Consider the following 21,290-nt stretch of genomic DNA (forward strand, 5'->3'; position numbering starts at 1 on the left):
CAAACTAAAAGAAGTGGCAGTTCAGGGTGTGGGGTGTAGGTGGGTACAGAATTGGCTCGGACACAGGAAGCAGAGTGTGATGGTGTGAGGAACCTCATCAGAATTGGGTGATGTTAAGAGTGGTGACCAGCAGGGGGCAGTGCTGGGGCTGCTGCTATTTTTAATAAATATAAATGATTTAGGTAGGAATATAAAGAACAAGCTGGTTAAGTTTGCTGATGATACCAAGTTAAATGGATTGGCAGATAATTTGGAATCTGTTAAATCATCACAGACGGACTTGGACAGCAGAGTGGACTGGGCAGATTTGTGGCAGATGAAATTTAATGTCGGTAAACGTAAAGAATTACACATAGGAAGTAAAAGATGTGAGGATTGAACACACAATGGGGGTCTGAAAACGGAGAGTCCACCTTATGAGAAGGAGTTAGGAGTCGTAGTGGACTCTAAGCTATCGACTTCCAGACAGTGTTCAGAAGCCATTAAGAAGACTAACAGAATGTCAGGTTATATAGCGCCTTGATGTGTGGAGTACGAGTCACAGGAGGTTCTGCTCAAGTCTTTATAACACACTGGTGAGGCCTCTTCTGGAGTACTGGGTGCAGTTTTGCTCTCCAGGCCACATAAAGGACATAGCAGCACTAGAGAAGGTCCAGAGAAGATCAACTAGGCTGATTCAGGGCTACAGGGGATGAGTTAGGAGGGACGATTAAAAGAGCTGAGTCTTAAGGAGATGAAGAGGAGACCTGACTGAAGTGTTTAAAATGATGAAGGGAATTAGTCCAGTGGATCGAGACGGTGACTTTAAAATGAGTCCATCATTAACACGAGGGCACAGCTGGAAACTTGTGAAGGGGAAATTACACACAAATATTAAGAAGTTTTTCTTCACACAGAGAACAATAGACACATGGAATAAGTGAACAAGTGGTGTGGTGGGCAGGAGGACTTTAGGGTCTTTCAAAACTACACTTGATGTTTTTTTAGAAGAGTTAAGTGGACAGGACTGGCTTGCTGAATGGCCCGTTCTCCCCTAGATTGTCCTAATGTTCTAATTCTGCAGTGGATTCTGAAAGTCTTCAGACCCCTTCACTTAATCTACACTCCATGACCCATAAAGACAAAGTGAGAACATGTCTTCAGAAGCGTTTGCAAATTTACGAAAAATCAAAAACTGAAACCTGCCATTCATTGGCATATTCAGACCCTTAGTTGGGTTCTTTGCAGCTTCGAATTTGAGATTATTGATGATTGGATTTGTTTGTTTTTTTACTCCTTTATGTGCTTTGTGCCTTTATGTTTTGAAGCTTTCAATGAATCTTTATACATTTAAAGATCTTTGGATTTGTTTGACCAGAGGTTTTTCTAGTTATCCCCTCCCTTCTTTTTTATATTTGTGACTTTAAAAGCCATTGCTGCATTTTTGGGCATACACGGGGTATAAGCCTGCCTCTTGAATTTGGGGCCAGGCTGCCTGAAGTGATGAGGTCACAGTTTGGTGCAGACCCGGTGAGTAAAGAGCAGGTCTGTTTTTGAGGCCTACAGCCTTTTTTTTTGAGACTTTTGTGACAGGATCACAACAAAGGGCTGAGACTCTTCAATTATCCTCTGCAGGTTTACATCCAAAATATGTCACCTTTTATGATATTTTAGGTTAAATAACAAGCCTGGATTTGTTTCTTCTTACTTCCAAGAAGCTCTGGACCCAGAGTCGAGAAAGGACTTTGACCACAGCACTTTGGCCCTTCTCCAAGTTGGTCATTACACAGATGAATCTCATGCATTTTGTGGTTGTGCAGTTCTGCCACAGAGATAACAAAGAAGACAAACAAATTAAAATGACATTATATTAACATGAATAGAAAGGAAGCTGGAGAACATTGTAAAACAAAAAAACAACATGCTTTTCATGAGTTCTCCAGCTCAACTCAAGAAGATTGGTGCCTTCTTTCTACACGTTGCATCCTGCCAACTACTCCATTTCTCTTCTGTCTGTAGCTTTGGACTCATAATAGACTATACAGTTATGTGACCCCATGATTATTTTTTCTTTTTTTTTATCACATGTGGACCTATCAAAATGTGATCTTCATTTAAACAACATATCTTCGTTGGTCCAGTTGACATACCTGTGGAAGCATGGAGGTGTTTAGGAGAGATGGCAGTGGAGTTTTTAACCCGATTGTTTAATGGAATCTTGGAAAGTCAGAGGATGTCTGAGGAGTGGAGAAGAAGTGGACTGGTGTCGATATTTAACAATAACAGGGATGTGCAGGACTGCAGTAACTACAGGGGGATAAAACTGATGAGCCACAGCATGAAGTTATGGGAAAGAGTAGCGGAAGCTCAGTTAAGAAGTGAGGTGATGATTAGTGAGCAGCAGGATGGTTTCATGCCAAGAAAGAGCACCACAGATGTGATGTTTGCTCTGAGGATGTTGATGGAGAAGTTTAGAGAAGGCCAGAAGGAGTTGCATTGTGTCTTTGTGGACCTGAAGAAAGCAAATGACAGGGGGCCTCGAGAGGAGCTGTGGTGTTGTATGAGGAAGTCGGGAGTGGCAGAGAAGTACATAAGAGTGGTACAGGATATGAACGAGGAAAGTGTGGCAGTGGTGAGGTCTATGGTGGGAGTGACGGAGGTGGGATTACCTCAGGGATCGGCTCTGAGCCCTTTCTTATCTCCAATGGTGATGGACAGATGGAGAGACGAGATTAGACAGGAGTCCCCGTGGACAGTGATGTTTGCTGATGACATTGTGATCTGTAGTGAGAGTAGGGAGCAGATTGAGGAGACCCTGGAGAGGTGGATATATGAGAGGAGAGGAATGAAGGTCAGTAGGACCACCAAGACAGAATACATGTGTGTGAATGAGAGGGAGGTCAGAGGAATGGTGAGGATTAGGGGAGTAGAGATGGTGAAGGTGGATGAGTTTAAATACTTGGGATCAACAGTACAGAGTAATGGAGATTGTGGAAGAGAAGTGAAGAAGGGAGTGCAGGCAGGGTGGAGTGGGTGGAGAAGAGTGTCAGGAGTGATTTGTGACAGACGGGTACCAGCAAGAGTGAAAGGGAAGGTCTACAGGACAGTAGTGAGACCAGCTATGTTATATGGGCTGGAGACGGTGGCACAGGAGACAGAGCTGGAGGTGGCAGAGTTAAAGATGCTAAGATTTGCACTGGGTGTGATGAGGATGGACAGGATTAGAAATGAGGACATTAGAGGGTCAGCTCAAGTTGGACGGTTGGGAGACAAAGTCAGAGAGGCGAGATTGCGTTGGGTTGGACATGTGCAGAGGGGAGATGAGGGGTATATTGGGAGAAGGGTACTAAGGATAGAGGTGCCAGGGAAGAGGAGAAGAGGAAGGCCTAAGAGAAGGTTTATGGATGTGGTGAGAGAGGACATGCAGGTGATGGGTGTGACAGAACAAGATGACAAGGACAGGAAGAGATGGAAGAAGATGACCAACTGTGGTGACCCCTAAATGGAGCAGCTGAAAGAAGAAGATCTTCTTATGTAATATGCTACCGTGGCTGTCTGTTTGTCTGTACAGCATTTTAAATCACGTGTAGTTTGCAAACCGTTTGACTTATTGACCTGAAATTTGGTACACATATACTACGTGATGTCTGCTATCCACTTTCGGGGTGATGATTGACCTCCAAGGTTATTCCTCTTTTTATTTTTATTTTATTTTATTGTAGAATCAACTCTCGGCAGCAGTCAACCGTCACTTCCCCTACCTCTTCATATCATAAATCATTCTTGACACAGATTGAAGATCTTGAGTGCCAGCTTAAGTGAAAAAGTAACAATTAACGTACTAAGCAATTGCAACACAAGGACTGACTTAATCAGTTTTAATGTGAAAAGATGCCAACGAACGAAGAGAAGAAGCAGGGTGGAGAAAAGAAGAGCCGCTCAGGAAGCAGCAAGCGCATCAACCTCTGAGCAAACGAATGATAAACGTACAGATAATGAGTGTGAGAACAGGGAATGCTCAAGTCAAGTGTACTCACTGCACGTTATCGTTAAAGCAGCGCGCCGTTACTGGTCTTTATATATAATTTGCTACCGTGGCTGTCCGTTTGTTTGTCTGTCCAGGGTTTTAAATCACCTGTAGCTCGCAAACCGTTTGAACTATTGACCTGAAATTTGCTACACATATACTATGTGACCTCTATTGTCCGCTTTCGGGGTGATGATTGATCTCCAAGGTTATTCCTCTTTTTATTTTATTCTATTGTAGAATCAACTCTCAGCATCGGCCAGCAGGGCGGTCGTGCACCACATGCGTACAGGCGCTGTTCTCATCGCTACCACCTTCGCCGTCACTTCCAGATAATGAGTGTGATAACTAGGAATGATCAAGGCAAGTGGATTCACTGCACGTCATCGTTAAAGCAGTGCGCTGTTACTGGTCTTTAGATAAAGGTATTGAAAATGTAAAAATCGGGAGTGCGCTCCCCTTGACTTTCTCATATACTGAGACAGAGGGAAAGGTCATTAGAACCACCTTCATTTGCGCAATATTTCTCAAATATCAGATCTCTTCGTTTCTCTTCGTAACGAACTGATGATATCGATACACAATCAATTATCTCATCAAATAGAATCAAACTTTATATTAAAATGATATTTTCGCACTTAGGGATTTCGAATACGGTGGTGAAATCTTTTCCTGATTACATATGCATTACCTCGATTATGTGCAAAGTAAAAAGAGTCATCTAAAAACACAGAAAAAGTGTTAGTATTATATAATGTTTCAATAAATTTAGCTACATTTAATTATGATAATGACGCAAATAAACAAAATTAAATGTATGATTACCAGGAACACGAAGGGAACGTAGCAGCTTATTGTGCAATTGGCATGTGCAATGTTTACACATTATTGTTAAACTGATGATGTATAAATTAAAGTAAAATTAATAATAGTTATTGAAAGAATATATTGAATACAATTTTTAATATCAAGTACACATTTATATTTCCATGATACAAAAAATTAGAACAATCTGAACGAGAACAGGCCATTCAGCCCACCAAGGCTGGCCAGTCCTATCCACTTATTTCTTCCAAAAAAACATCAAGTCGAGTTTTGAAAGTCCCTAAAGACTTACAGTATATTATATAAATTTACTGTATATCTTGTGGGTTTTACTTGCTGTTTCATTTGACTGTATAGTTTGTTATGAGTCCAAAGCTACTGATAGAAGACAAATGGCGTAGTCGGCAGGATGCAAAGAGTGGAATGAAGAAGCCAAGCTGGAAAATTCATGACAATGACTTCAGTGTTGTTTTGTATTTGGTTCATTTTATTTTGTTGACCTCATATCCTTTGATTCAAAAAGTAGAACTTAGTTCAGGAGATGAAGCCTCACTTGGTCACATCAGTCTAATGATCTTAGAGAAGATGATTTGAAGAGATATTACCTTAGAAAAAAAAATAGCCAGACGAAAAATGCAAGTGCGAGAGCACACAAAAAAAAGTAAAGCAGAAACTGGACAAGAGTTGCCCAAAATCTCGAAAGGGTTAGTTAAAGTCAGGAGGTAATGAATGGGCTAGTGTTATCATTCCTGAGTTTTAGGATTTAGCATTTGCCCGTTAACATGAACTCAATTGAACTGCTTATTTAGTTTAGGTACCCACCACAACAGTGGGCCCTCGAGTCAGCGACTGTGTCTCTTGGACATCCCTCTTATTGATCAGGTGGGGTTTGTCGTCACTCGAGTCATTCTGGGAGGTCAGAGGCTTAGCTACCTGCAGGTACAGAAAAAAACAAATCAGTCAATAAATCAAACTTGGATCCAGAAATCACTCCTGATATCTCGGGAAAAGGACGAAGGTCCAAGTCTTTAGAGTCCTGGTGCTCCCTGGTTGATAGACATGGACCTGAGATGAAGACTTGACTCCTTCATGTGTGTCTCTTCAGAGATTCCTTGGGTCCTGCTGGTTTGACTTTGTGTGACTTTTGAGTCCTGAATGAGGCACATGACCTGCATCATGAGGCAGCGACAGTAACGGCACTACGGCCATGTGACGCGATTACCCGAGGGTGATCCGGCTCATTGTTGAGGACCTGAGTAGCTGGACCAGGCCAAGGGGACTCTCACGTCACACCTGGCTGCAGCAGATAGAGGGTCATTTCTGGAGGGTGGGCTTGGACCGCGTGTCTGGTTGGGGGGTTGCCAACCAGGATTCTGAGGTGTTTCGTCATGTGGTGGGTGTGCCAATGCGCTGTATGCCAGCGCCTGCTCCCCAACCTGACCTGACCTAGAAATCTATTGAGGAAGCAGACAGATAAGGAGAGTATATTTCTCACTCCACTTTAACTTGACAGACCCCCAGAGCCTTTTGAAAGCCTCCAGTTTGGGCATCTTCTGCTAGCGATGTGTTTCATGTCCTCTCCTCTTCAACAAGAACACTCTGCCTGTCCGATTGCTATCTTTAAAGGATTTACGTTCTCCCCATCTGCAGTCAGCGTCTTGTGCATCAACATTAAAGCCTTCAAGTCTATTAGAAAGTACGAAAAGAAGGAACAAAGGCAAAAAAAACTCAATTTGTACCGAAACACCTTACTTTATAAACATCGACATCAGGGGAGTCGGTCAAACATTTGAAGTTCTCCTCTGAAGCGTTGGCAAAGACATACAGCAGGAAGTTGCCATGGGAACGGCTGGGAAATTCCAAAGAAAGCTTGCCATTGACGGTACCCGGGCCCAAATTATGGAGCTTGGCGGGGGCAGAAAGAGAAATAAAAAGAAATTAAAGATCAGCAGGCTGGCACAACAGTAAAAAAAAAAAAAAAGACTGCAGAGCATGAGGGGCACACGGAGAGGAAAATCAGCAAGAGAAAGAAAGAAAGAAAGAAAGAAAGAAAGAAAGAAAGAAAGAAAGAAAGAAAGAAAGAAAGAAAGAAAGAAAGAAAGAAAGAAAGAAAATATGGTGCATGTCATGCAGAGCAGTAACTAAAATAAATAAAATATTTTACTTTGTAGTAAAAGAAGGAAAGAAAGAAAGAAAGAAAGAAAGAAAGAAAGAAAGAAAGAAAGAAAGAAAGAAAGAAAGAAAGAAAATATGGTGCATGTCATGCAGAGCAGTAACTAAAATAAATAAAATATTTTACTTTGTAGTAAAAGGAAGAAAGAAAGAAAGAAAGAAAGAAAAAAAGAAAGAAAGAAAGAAAGAAAGAAAGAAAGAAAGAAAGAAAGAAAGAAAGAAAGAAAGAAAGAAAATATGGTGCATGTCATGCAGAGTAGTAACTAAAATAAATAAAATATTTTACTTTGTAGTAAAAGAAAGAAAGAAAGAAAGAAAGAAAGAAAGAAAGAAAGAAAGAAAGAAAGAAAGAAAGAAAGAAAATATGGTGCATGTCATGCAGAGCAGTAACTAAAATAAATAAAATATTTTACTTTGTAGTAAAAGAAGGAAAGAAAGAAAGAAAGAAAGAAAGAAAGAAAGAAAGAAAGAAAGAAAGAAAGAAAGAAAGAAAGAAAATATGGTGCATGTCATGCAGAGCAGTAACTAAAATAAATAAAATATTTTACTTTGTAGTAAAAGGAAGAAAGAAAGAAAGAAAGAAAGAAAGAAAGAAAGAAAGAAAGAAAGAAAGAAAGAAAGAAAGAAAGAAAGAAAGAAAGAAAGAAAGAAAATATGGTGCATGTCATGCAGAGTAGTAACTAAAATAAATAAAATATTTTACTTTGTAGTAAAAGAAAGAAAGAAAGAAAGAAAGAAAGAAAGAAAGAAAGAAAGAAAGAAAGAAAGAAAGAAAGAAAGAAAGAAAGAAAGAAAGAAAGAAAGAAAATATGGTGCATGTCATGCAGAGTAGTAACTAAAATAATTAAAATATTTTACTTTGTAGTAAAAGAAAAGAAAGAAAGAAAGAAAGAAAGAAAGAAAGAAAGAAAGAAAGAAAGAAAATATGGTGCCTTTCATGCAGAGTAGTATCTAAAGTAATTAAAATATTTCAATTTATAAAAAAACATTATATAGCACCTTTCATGCTATTTAAAATTAATAACATATTTTACTTTGTAGTGAAAGAAAGAAAGAAAGAAAGAAAGAAAGAAAGAAAGAAAGAAAGAAAGAAAGAAAGAAAGAAAGAAAGAAAACATGGTGCCTTTCTATGCAGAGTAGTATCTAAAGTAATTAAAATATTTCCATCCATCCATCCATTTTCCAACCCACTGAATCCGAACACAGGGTCACGGGGGTCTGCTGGAGCCAATCCCAGCCAACACAGGGCACAAGGCAGGAACCAATCCCGGGCAGGGTGCCAACCCACCGCAGGACACACACACACACCCCCACACACCAAGCACACACTAGGGCCAATTTAGAATCGCCAATCCACCTAACCTGCATGTCTTTGGACTGTGAGAGGAAACCCACGCAGACACGGGGAGAACATGCAAACTCCACACAGGGAGGCAGCAGCACTATCACTGTGCCACCGTGCCACCCATTAAAATATTTCAATTTATAAAAAAGTAAAAAAAAGAAGATTATATAGCGCCTTTCATGCTGAGTAAAATCTAATATTAATAACATTTTACATTGTAAAGAAAGAAAGAAAGAAAGAAAGAAAGAAAGAAAGAAAGAAAGAAAGAAAGAAAGAAAGGCAGCGAATCCTTGCCAGCGGTCATCAGATGGCGGAGAAGCCCCTCACCTCGTAGACGTGCTCCACCGGTGGTCCAATGTCCTCCAGAGTGGCCGGGTGTGGCTTCGGCTGCCAGTTTGGGATCGGCAGGACGTACTCGACAGGAGAGGAGCTCCTGCACATGATGAAGCACAGTGGCGTCCTCAGTACACACACACACACACACATACTTACATTAACCCCCACAGGACCCCACATTTCTGTATTTATATTGTGTTTTCACAGTCAGGGGGTCCCCTTTTTTACCCCAAGGCCCTGGGGGTGCCTGAAGGCAGAACACAAGCAGGAGAAATCAAAATGGGCCTCGTTTTTTAGAAGACACCGTGCTGAGCAGAGGGGACGTCTACAGGAGAGCAGCGCGGGGGCTTTGGGCTGGTGGAAGCCCCTCGTCTGCACAGAGGGGACGGTGCCTTGATGGTAGTGTAGTGAGAATCACAAAACCCCTGGCTAAGGTGGCTTTATCAAACCTGTCTGTGTCACAGCTTATAAAGCAAATCAGATCACCCACAAATGACCATGACGGTGGCCACAATTATGTAGGGGCATCCAGATGACTCAAATTAGACCTGCCAGTGTCTACAGAGTGTGTGTGTAGAAGAAGAGCAAAGAGAAAACAAGATGGTGAAATAAAGTGATCTTGATGTTGTATTGTGGTTAAACTCCATTATGAAGATCAGCTATCGTGTGTTTTATATTTGTAATTCATTTACAGTAGTCCCCCTTTGCAGGGATCTGTTTTCCGTTTTTTCCATTGATCAGCATTAAAACACCCCAAAAATCAATCCACTGCCATTCAGTGTTGTAGGACAGGAAACTGTGAAAACTTGCAAAGGGGTGAAGACTTTTAGCAGGTGCAGGAAAACCCAAGTGACAAATCATGAAGGGGCAGACTTACCCGCGCACCGTCACCACTGCCGCCGCGCTCACTTTGACCCTCAGATGCACGGCCTCACTGTTGGGGTTGTGGCTGTTCTTACTAAAAAAAAAAAAAAAAAAAGTGACATGTGTGACATTAGCTGGCCATCCAACCCTTTCCACACTTCAGGATTATGAATGTGGTAAGCGTTTTGACAAGGACATGGGCATAAAGTCGTATGGAGATCATAAAGTCATGCCATGTGCTTAATCCACACCTGGGTCACAGGGGTGGGTGCTGGAGCCTATCCCAGCTGGCACAGGGCACAAGGCAGGAAGAAAACTGGAACAGGGTGCCAGTCTATCGCAGGGCAAACACACACACCCATAAACACACTCACTCTAGGGGCAATTTAGCATCATCAGTCCACATATAAATATAATAACACACACACAGCCATTGTAGTGCCACCCATACACCTAACCTGCATGGAGGAAACCCGAGGACACGAGGAGAACATGCAAACTCCACAAAGGGAGGACCCAGAACACAAACCCTGGTCGCCTTATTGCAAGGTAACCACTGTGCCACCATACCCTTAGTAGATCATATAGCTTAATCGCAAACTCATCAGTGCCACCTCACGATGAAAGGAATCCAACTGGAAGATGGTCTGTGATGCAAAGTTAAATTTATAAAATGAATCGGTGCCACATAAGTTAAACGTGGCTTTATTTATAGAGAGCCGCACTATGAAAGGCGCTATATAACACACATTTATAATGTGCTTTGTGAAAGTGCTCCCTCCTCAGTGCATCATATAAAGTTTCAGTCATTCCCTCTCCCATAATGCTGAAAAAATACGTCATATTATAAAACAAGCAGTTCCTGCTCTGTAAAGTGTTTAGTGAGAATGCTTACTTAACACGACATCCAATAAAATCAAAACACTTAAACGCCGTAGCACTGAAACTGCTTTCTTTGTAGGGCTCTTTGTAATGGTTTTGACTGTGAAAGGTGCTATATACAATCAGACATTGTAATAGTGCTGCCTTTTGAGTGCTCCATGTGAAGGTCACTCTGTATGGTGGCACTACAACCACCTCAACGTGGCTTTCTTTCCAAAGTGCCCCATGACGGAGCTCACCGTGTAAGGCGCTATATAAAATCAAACATTACATTGCGTTCTAGTACTGCTGGATGTTCTGTGCTTCATATAACTCCACACCAAGTGCTCTCTCAGTCCGTCACTGTTTGTCAACTTTCATGTCACTACCATAACCTCAACATGGCTTTGTTTCCAAAGTGCCCCATGACAGAGCTAACCATGTAAGACGCTATATAAAATCAAATATTAAATTGCTTTCTGGTAGTGTTGGATGCTCTGTTCTACACACAACTCCACATGAGGTGCTCTCTGAGTCTGTCACTGTTTGTCACCTTTCCTGTCAATATCCACAACCACAATATGGCTTTCTTTCCAAAGTGTACCACAAGAGAGACAGAATCACATGTAAGGCGCTATAAAAAATTAAACATTGAATTGCTTTCTAATAGTGCTGACCATTCAGTACTTTATATGAAGGTCATTCTGCATGGTGGCACTACCACAAACTCAACATGGCTTTCTTCCTAAAGTGACCCACAGGAGAGCTCACCATGTAAGGTGCTATATAAAATCCATCCATCCATCCATCCATGGCCATGTCTTATGGCCAGGATGTCCTCCTGCCTTCACCACCTGAACAGGCTGTGCCTCCTGCTGGCCTCCCTAAGGATGCAAGGACTGAGTAGCACCGAACTGTACTGACTTGTTCACCGCGGTGGGACGACTCACCTTCTCAGCTGCAGTTCGAACACCACGCTGCCTTCCGCTTGCTCCAGGTTCCCAGCACTGAAGTAGAGGCCTGCATGGAGCTGCAATTCATAATGGATGAGCAGGGATAACCAAAAAAAAAACAGCAGACGGAGGCCCACCAACCGACCAACCAGCAAACAAACCTCCACACCACCCACCTGCTCGTCGTGCTTCATCGGGTTCCTCAGCTCGCAGACCACCACCGCGCTCCCGTTCTCTTTCCGCTGTGAGCAGATTGGCATAGAGAAACCCTTGGGGGGAGGGGGGCATTTTAGAAGACAAGGCCAAAGATGAGTGAGGGTTCAAATGCTGGCATTACACTACAATACAATACAATACAATACACACAATACTATACAACACAATACAATACAATACAGCACAATACAATACAATACAACACAATACTATACAACACAATACAATACAACACAATACAACACAATACAATACAATATTATACAACACAATACAATACAACACAATGTTATACAACACAACACAATACAATACAACACAATACAATACAACACAATACAACACAATACTATACAACACAATACAATACAATGCAACACAGTACAACACAATGCAATACAATACAACACAATACAACACAATACAATACAACACGATATTATACAACACAACACAATACAATACAGCACAATACAATACAATACAACACAATAAAACACAATACCATACAACACAATACAATACAACACAATACAATACAGCACAATACAATGCAATACAACACAATACAACACAATACAATACAACACAATACAACACAATACAATACAATACCATGCAACACAATACAACACAATACAACACAATACAATACAATACCATGCAACACAAAACAACACAATACAACACAAAGCAATACAATAAAACACAACACAACACAATACAACACAATACAATAATACAATACAACACAATACAATACAACACAATATTATACAACACAATACAATACAGCACAATACAACACAATACAACACAATACAACACAATACAATACAGCACAATACAATGCAATACAACACAATACAACACAATACAATACAACACAATACAACACAATACAATACAATACCATGCAACACAATACAACACAATACAACACAATACAATACAATACCATGCAACACAAAACAACACAATACAACACAAAGCAATACAATAAAACACAACACAACACAATACAACACAATACAATAATACAATACAACACAATACAATACAACACAATATTATACAACACAATACAATACAGCACAATACAACACAATACAACACAATACAACACAATACTATACAACACAATACAATGCAATACAATACAACACAATACAACACAATATTATACAAGACAATACAATACAACACAATATTATACAACACAACACAATACAATACAGCACAATACAATACAATACAACACAATACAATACAATACAATACAATGCAACACAATACAACACATTACTATACAACACAATACAATACAACACAATAAAACACAACACAATACAATAAAACACAACACAATACAATACAACACAATACAACACAATACTATACAACACAATACAATACAACACAGCACAATACAATACAATACAGCACAATACAATACAATACAACACAATATTATACAACACAATACAACACAATACAACACAATACAACACAATACCTTGCAACACAATACAACACAATACAATACAACACAATACAGCACAATACAATACAATTTATTCTTATATAGCCCAAAATTACACAAGGAGTGCCGCAGTGGGCTTTAACAGGCCCTGCCTTCTGACAGCCCCCCAACTTTGACTTTCTAAGAAGACAAGAAAAATCTCCAAAAAAAAAGTCCTTGTAGGGAAAAATGGAAGAAACCTCGGGAAAGGCAGCTCAAAGAGAGACTCCTTTCCAGGTAGGTTGGGTGTGCAGTGGGTGTCAAAAAAAAGCCTGGGGGTGGGGTAAATAAAATACAACACAATACAACAATAGTCTTACTAGCAGAAGGTGAAGCAAAGAGTGTACAAGAAATGCCCGGCGCCCGCAGCCCACACGTTCCGATTAGAATGCTCGTCCGCTCTTTCCAACATTATAAATTTCCATGGAGCCGACAAACGGTTGACCCTGTGAAAGGCGGTCACTGATGCAATGGTTTCGTGCTGACCCTGGCTGTTACAAAGGGTGCTTATTTATCTACAGAGTATGAAAGAAAGTAACAAGCTTGCCTGGGAATGCTGTGACAAGTCTCCAGGTTACTGACGCACAGTGCGAGTCTAACATTCTAAGAGACAGGAGATCAGGAGAGTCTGTGAGAAAATGCTAGATTTGGAGTAATGTTCAGTGATAGAATTTCTCACAAAAGAAGGCAAAAAGCCAAAGGAGATCCATAAACGCATGACTGCAGGTTACGGTGTGTCTGCCCCATCATCCTACAAAATGTAAAATGTCGGAGCAAGCGGTTTAAGTGGGGTGGAGAGTCCAACGAAGATGACCCTCACACTGGACGGCCTGCAGAAGCAACTTCTACAGAAATGTGCCACAAAGTCAAGGATTTAATTTTGTCAAACATGCAGATTCAGCTTTTCCGAATCAGCGGTTTTCGTTTCATACCTCATGTATTAAATGTCTGAACACGACCAGTGCCCTGGGTGTCTGCTGTAGGAGTGTCACACGCTTGCTGCATAACTACGTCCACAAACGCATGGCGAGGGCAGAAGGCCTTCACGATATTCGGTGGGTGCTTTTAATGTTGTGGCTGATTGGTGTTTGTGCTTCGGCAGCCCGTCCGTAGTCATGCCACCACGTGGGCACAAACTAACGTGAAAATCTTCAATCACCCGGCCCCAGTTACAAGGGGCATTCAATAATTTAACTACCATGGTAGGAAAGAAAGGAGTTTTCAAGAAATGTTTTTTTCATTTTTCAGTCCAGTCCCCCCTGATTGCTCCCTAAACACTTCATACACTTTTCCTGCAATGACTTTAACCCGACCAGGATGTCACAGCTGTCACGGCTGTATACTTAAATGCATAAAAATAGTCCTGAAAAATCATATATGTGTATGTATATTATATATATATATATATATATATATATAGAGTGGCAGATGGCCAGAACCCTTTCCCAGCCGGGATGCCCTGACTATGGAAGGACCTGGAGAGAGAGTATTTTCAAGATCACCATTTTATAGCTAGAGGTGTGTTTGAGTACTGGAGGGGTGTGGCCTACTTCACAGGGTGGAGCTAATGCAGTCAAGCTTTTTGCTTGGTCATCTTTGCCTATTAAGACCAGCAGATGTTCATCAGGTCACGAAATGGGGTGACGCCTCTCAAGCCCACCTCTCTGTTCATCAGGACGCCTTGGTAGTGAACCGGGGGCGGCGGACGCACGTGCAGCTCCGTCTCGTAGGCCCCTTCCCCTTTGTTCCTGGCAGTCACCGTTAGCAGAACTGGGTCTTCATCTTGTGGATGTCACCATTTTATACTCAGAGGTGTGTCTGGGTACTGGAGGGGTGTGGCCTACTTTACAGGGCGGGGCTAATGCACTCAAACTTTTGGCTTATTCATTTTTGACTATTTCAGGTAAGAGACCACCAAACGCTCATCAGGTCATAAAATGGGGTGCTGCCTCTCAAGCCCACCTCTCTGTTCATCAGGACGCCTTGGTAGTGAATCTGGGGCGGCGGACGCACGTGCAGCTCCGTCTCGTAGGCTCCTTCCCCTTCGTTCCTGGCGGTCACCGTTATCAGAACTGGGTCTTCATCTCCGATGTAGAAGGACTCCTTATGGCTGGGAGCAAAAAGAGAAAGAAATGGCTAACTGGTGACAGGAGCGCCTGCAGCCATCACCCCTAACCCCCCTAATGTCATCTTCTGCTGCTTTGCAGACCATACTTACATTCCCCCCACCACGGCGAGGCTTAGGATAAACAGATGAATGAATGGACGGACTTACATCTCCGCACTCAGCTTCAGGTCCGGCACACAAACGTTGTCGGGGCCGCAGTCCAGAATGATCCAGGTCTGAAAGGAGAGGCAAACCGGCTGATTCCTGTCTGAGTCACTCTATGAGGGGCTTCTGGGAAATAATATTGTGGAAAGAGGAGGGTGGAATATCTAATGAAAGGAGATTTCCGGGCTTTTCTGGAGCTTTAAAGATGACCTCGGGTTTGGCTCATGGATTTCTCTTCACTTTTGCACTAATTTTTTTTTAATTAATACCTTCAAGAAGTTAACTCGTATTTTGGACGCCATTTTGTTTTGACAATTTCACGATTTTCATCATCATCATCATCATCATCATCATGTGGATCCCGGTTGCTATGTGTGTGGCTTTTAGATTTATAACTTTGGGGGGGGGGGGGGGTTTAGATGGTGGAAAGTTGAAAGGTCATCTCGATGGCCATTTTCTAGTCGAGATTGAATACAACTTAGCGACTGGCGATTTTCGATTACAATTCAGCTCTGCTCTTTGGCTTTGATTCTGAGTTTGCTGTTGGCGTCGCTCCTGTTTTCTCTGCCACTCTTGTCCATTTCTTTGCCCTTTGACGCTGTTCTCCTTTCTGATTCTCAGTCAAATTTTTTTTTTGTCGCTTTTGCTGTTAACAAATTCAGGACATCAGGATGTAGCTGGGGGGGGTCGTTACCAAAGAATGCAAACCAATGGATGGCCAAGTTGGCAACGCAAAGTAAAGTCGAAGACCAAAAGTAACGCAAATGCAGGGCGGTCTCTTTAACGAGATTTGCACGCCACATGTGAAACTCAGATGGGTAAGAGACGCGTGTGTCTCGCTCTGTGTGTTGTCACTGTGGTGACATCCTGTGTAGTGCATTCCCTGTTGGTTCTGGGATTGACCGTGTCACACACGTGCGCATGGGGGGCACCTAAAGGGCCTGAAGAATGACAGTTCCACACCAGACCAGGGGGTGGCGAGCTGCACTGACTTTCTCTCTCGATCCTCTGCAGACGGGAAATGTCATCCGGTTCTGGTGCCCACGATGACGTCACTTCCAGTCCTGAAGATGTCACTTGCATTTTCAGTGCCCATGATGATGTCACTTCTGGTTCGGTCGCCTTAGATGATGTCACTTCTGGTCTGAACGACATCACTTCCAGTCCTGAAGACTTTACTTCTGGTTTGATTGTCCTCAATGACGTCACTTCCAGTCTGAATGACGTCACTTCCGGTCCTGAAGATGTCACTTCTGGTTCTGGTGCCCACGATGACATCACTTCTGGTTCGGTCGCCCTCAATGACATCACTTCTGGTCCGAATGATGTCACTTCAAGTCTTGAAGATGTCACTTCTGGTTCTGGTGCTCTCAATGACGTCACTTCTGGTCCGAATGACATCACTTCCAGTCCTGAAGACAACACCTCTGGTTCAGATGCCCTCGATGATGTCACTTCTGGTCCAAATGACATCACTTCCAATCCTGAAGACATCACTTTCACTTTCGGTGCCCACGATGATGTCACTTCTGGTCTGAACGACATCACTTCCAGTCCTGAAGACTTCACTTCTGGTTTGATTGCCCTCAATGACGTCACTTCCAGTCTGAATGACGTCACTTCTGGTCCTGAAGATGTCACTTCTGGTTCTGGCGCCCATGATGACGTCACTTCTGGTTCAGTCGCCCTCAATGACATCACTTCTGGTCCGAATGACATCACTTCCAGTCCTGAAGACAACACTTCTGGTTCAGATGTCCTCGATGATGTCACTTCTGGTCCAAATGACATCACTTCCAATCCTGAAGACGTTACTTTCGCTTCTGGTGCCCACGATGACGTCACTTCTGGTCTGAACAACATCACTTCCAGTCCTGAAGACTTCACTTCTGGTTTGATTGCCCTCAATGACGTCACTTCCAGTCTGAATGATGTCACTTCTGGTCCTGAAGATGTCACTTCTGGTTCCGGCGCCCACAATGACATCACTTCTGGTCCGAATAATGCCACTTCAGGTCCTGAAGATGTCACTTCTAGTTCTGGTGCCCATGATGATGTCACTTCTGGTTCGGTCGCCCTCAATGATATCACTTCTGGTCCAAATGACATCACTTCCAGTCCTGAAGATGTCACTTCTGATTCTGGCACTCACAATGATGTCACATTTTACGTTTTGGTCGACCTTGATGATGTCACTTCCGGTCCAAATGATGTCACTTCCAGTCCAAATGACATCACTTCTGGCCTCGGCCTTTAAAGCCGCCATTTTGACAAACCTAAATCAGTTCTGTTTTGGACTCTGACCCGTGAACATCACAACCAGTTTGACCCATTTTTGTAGCCAGGGCCTAATATACGGGTGGCCCCAAACCTTTTTTTTGAAGTCTATGACTCATTCTTGTGACAACCGCCACGTCCACCGCTAACGTGATTAGCTCCAAATATGGTGGTGTCTAGAACAAAACATTTTTTACCTTTCAATTTGACATAAAACAGAAAATCCACCATTATATATTCGGATTCCTTGATGTTCAAAACTCCAAAATGGATGTAAACGTATTAAAAATTCATCCAGAAAAAATAATACAAAAAAATGAATAAAGGAGGCTGCTCATAACAGAGGGGAGGGGCAAATGAAATGAGGATCTCTGATTGGCCGGCTATTTGCATCACTCATCGCTTTGCTTCTTGACAGCTGCAATGCTGATTGGTGCTCTGACTGGGAGGATTTGTCAATTGGAAGGATCAGGAGGTCGAGATTTGAGGTCACCACCAAACGTCTAAGCAATGAGTCGAAACGAAAATCAAAGGCCTGAGCACCAAAAAGGTGCAAGAACCCCAATCCTGGATACGACATTGAAGTGTATGGAGCTGACCTTTGACTCCTAATGACACGGGCAGTGTGAACACCACCACAGCGTCGCCATAGGAACGGCTACAACAGCCCAGCACAAAATGGAGGCCACGGGTCTCTGCGAAGATTTTATACGTATGAGTGTGAGGCTTCTTGAGGCTTCAGTATTCATTTCTACCATTCAGTTTGTGTTTCAGCTTTATGTTGATAAAATATTTACAAACTTTATATACGCATGGAAAGAAAAAGGCAACACAGAGAAGCCCCCCCACTCACCTGTATGTGGGCGGTGGTCTGCCCTTGGAGGAAGGCCGGGGGGGCCTCAGGGTCGGTGCTTGAAGAATTGTCCAGCGAGTAGCTGAGGCTGACGAGAATGGGGCTCAGCTTGTCTTTGAATTCGGACTCGTCCTGCGGCATTAAAAACAAGAAAAGCAAACAAAGAAAATCGATGAGTCAATTTATCAATCAATTTGAATTGTTAATAGCGCCAGCCAGCTGTTGTGCAACTCCCGCCATGTCTGTGACTTCATTTGTCTGATAATAATTCACATCTGTCCGTGCATTATATAGTGCCTTTACTATCCATCTATCCATTTTTATTTTAGATACTGACGTTTATTTATCAGAAATACTTTGGGTAAAGTTCATATCCATCAGTTTTTTAGGTTTTATAGTGAATTATCTATTTATTATTTATATTTTTAAATTCATTTAGTCACAGATATTATTCAGATGTAGTATCAGCTATCTAGTGTAGAATTCATTTCTGATCTGCTTTTTATATTTTATACAAATGTCATCTATCAGTCTGTCTACAGTGTGCTTCATATCTACCTGGAAGAGAACGCCTGTCGTCTGATTTTATTATAAATTGTGCAACTTATCTGTCAAGTACAGCAAACTATCTTTAATTGTGAAGTCGCATTTTATATAGTGCCTTTCACATCTATCTATCTATCTATCTATCTATCTATCTATCTATCTATCTATCTATCTATCTATCTATCTATCTATCTATCTATCTATATATTATATAGTGCCTTTCACATCTATCTATCTATCTATCTATCTATCTATCTATCTATCTATCTATCTATCTATCTATCTATCTATCTATCTATCTATCTATCTATCTATCTATCTATCTATCATATAGTGTCTATCTATCTATCTATCTATCTATCTATCTATCTATCTATCTATCTATCTATCTATCTATCTATCTATCTATCTATAGTGCATTTCATATCCATCAGTTTTTATTTTTATAGTATTTTATCTATATTTTGAGTGTCATTTTTTAATTTTATGCAGTGCCTTTTATCTACTTTATCTATCAACTACAGCAAAGTATTTTTTATTGTTTGATCAGATTTTATATATCTGCGGTGGGTTGGCACCCTGCCCGGGATTGGTTCCTGCCTTGTGCCTTGTGTTGCCTGAGATTGACTCCAGCAGACCCCCGTGACCCTGTGTTCGGATTCAGCGGGTTGGAAAATGGATGGATGGATTTTATATAGTATCTTTCAAATCCATCCATTTTCATATGTGAAAGGCACTATATAAAAGATAGATAGATAGATAGATAGATAGATAGATAGATAGATAGATAGATAGATAGATAGATAGATAGATAGATAGATAGATAGATAGATAGATAGAATGAAAGACACTATATGATAGATAGATAGATAGATAGATAGATAGATAGATAGATAGATAGATAGATAGATAGATAGATAGATAGATATCATATAGTGTCTTTCCTATCCATCAGCATTTATTTTTATACTATTTTAGCTATATTTTGATTGATTCTTTAATTTGACATAGTGCTTTTCATCTATTTTTATTTTATATAGTGCATTTTATCTATCAAGTACAGCATAGCGTCTTTATTATTAGTTCATATTTTATATAATTTTTTACCTATGTATTACATAGCGCCTTTTATATCCAACAGTTTGTATATTATACAGTGCTTGTATCTACCTTTTTGAGTGATCATTTTTTTTATTTATTTAGTACCCTGTATCTATTTACTTCCATACCCGTCTATTTATTTCTTCTATAGTGCCTTTCATGCCTGTCTCTTGTAGAGGATTAATAAAGTATCTATCTATCTATCTATTGCTCATATTCTTCCTGCATTTTCAAGACATTGCGAAAAAACTGACTCAAGGGCCCATTTTCCGTCTTTCCTCTTTTCTCCACTAGATGGCAGTATTGTATATTTCTTTGCCCAGCCATTCCTTTTCTCCATTCGCTTACTTCACTTCCAGGTGTCACACAGGAGGGTGGGGGGGGGGGGATCTGCATTCTGGCAGCACTGAGCACAAGGCAGGAGCCAGCCGGTCATTGGCCCCCACACTTACTCACGGCCGGTCAATTAACCAAACATGCGCGGCTTTGGGAATGCAAGAAGAAAATGAAGAACGTGAAAGACTGAGGAAGAAACGACGTGTACAGGAACTCGAGCCCAGACTCAAGAGACTGTGAGGAAGCAGTGTCGTATGTACTTAATGTAATTAAAAAGAAAAATGACATAGCATTAGACAAACGAGGATACTCGCATTTTTAGACTCTGACATTTCAAAATACTGCACTCGAGAAACTCATGAAACAGAATGCGCAGAGGTTATGTCAAAGAGTGTCCACTGGATGGCAGCAGCGAGTAGTTAAAAAAGCTCGACGTGCTTCTTCTCTCCTTCGTAACCCGCGCGAAACTCCGCAATTCTTTATATGGTGTGCCTTTAACGGTATAAATCCAAATACTATGTCATAAAAACTTTAGGCATAAGAAAGGTGTTAAATAAACTAGATTTTTAATATTGTTATTATTATTATTATTATTATTATTATTATTAAGAACTGGCAAGTCTTTGGAAATGAAGGGGTGTACGTTTAGGACTGAAGCCAGGAAGCTCTTTAGGCAAAGAGAGGTGAGAATCTGAACAAACCACCAAGACATGGAGTTGAGGCAAAAACCTTGACAACCTTTAAGAAAAATCTGGCTGACATTCTGGCTAATAGCTAAACAGACGAGCCTGATGGGCTGAGTGGT

The 21,290-nt window shown here is 41.3% G+C and overlaps 1 protein-coding gene and 1 long non-coding RNA gene across 2 annotated transcripts in view; one reads left to right on the top strand and one right to left on the bottom strand.

Annotated features, from left to right (window-relative positions):
- The window catches only part of LOC127530168 (uncharacterized), a 556,902-nt gene that overhangs the window by 488,069 nt on the left and 47,543 nt on the right, over nucleotides 1–21,290 (top strand). The gene's annotated exons all lie outside the window — the stretch shown is intronic.
- Nucleotides 1–21,290, bottom strand: part of itga2b (integrin, alpha 2b) — a 73,941-nt gene that overhangs the window by 4,086 nt on the left and 48,565 nt on the right. Inside the window, exons 18-27 of the mRNA XM_051936388.1 lie at nucleotides 18,503–18,634; nucleotides 15,376–15,443; nucleotides 15,063–15,210; nucleotides 11,539–11,631; nucleotides 11,360–11,439; nucleotides 9,562–9,642; nucleotides 8,676–8,781; nucleotides 6,584–6,736; nucleotides 5,654–5,764; nucleotides 1,688–1,801 (exon numbers count right to left, since the gene is read on the bottom strand). Coding sequence (XP_051792348.1) covers nucleotides 1,688–1,801; nucleotides 5,654–5,764; nucleotides 6,584–6,736; nucleotides 8,676–8,781; nucleotides 9,562–9,642; nucleotides 11,360–11,439; nucleotides 11,539–11,631; nucleotides 15,063–15,210; nucleotides 15,376–15,443; nucleotides 18,503–18,634 — 1,086 coding nt within the window. The remainder of the gene's footprint in view (nucleotides 1–1,687; nucleotides 1,802–5,653; nucleotides 5,765–6,583; nucleotides 6,737–8,675; nucleotides 8,782–9,561; nucleotides 9,643–11,359; nucleotides 11,440–11,538; nucleotides 11,632–15,062; nucleotides 15,211–15,375; nucleotides 15,444–18,502; nucleotides 18,635–21,290) is intronic.

This window comes from Erpetoichthys calabaricus, chromosome 14 (assembly GCF_900747795.2).
Source record: "Erpetoichthys calabaricus chromosome 14, fErpCal1.3, whole genome shotgun sequence".
Lineage (NCBI taxonomy): Eukaryota > Metazoa > Chordata > Cladistia > Polypteriformes > Polypteridae > Erpetoichthys > Erpetoichthys calabaricus.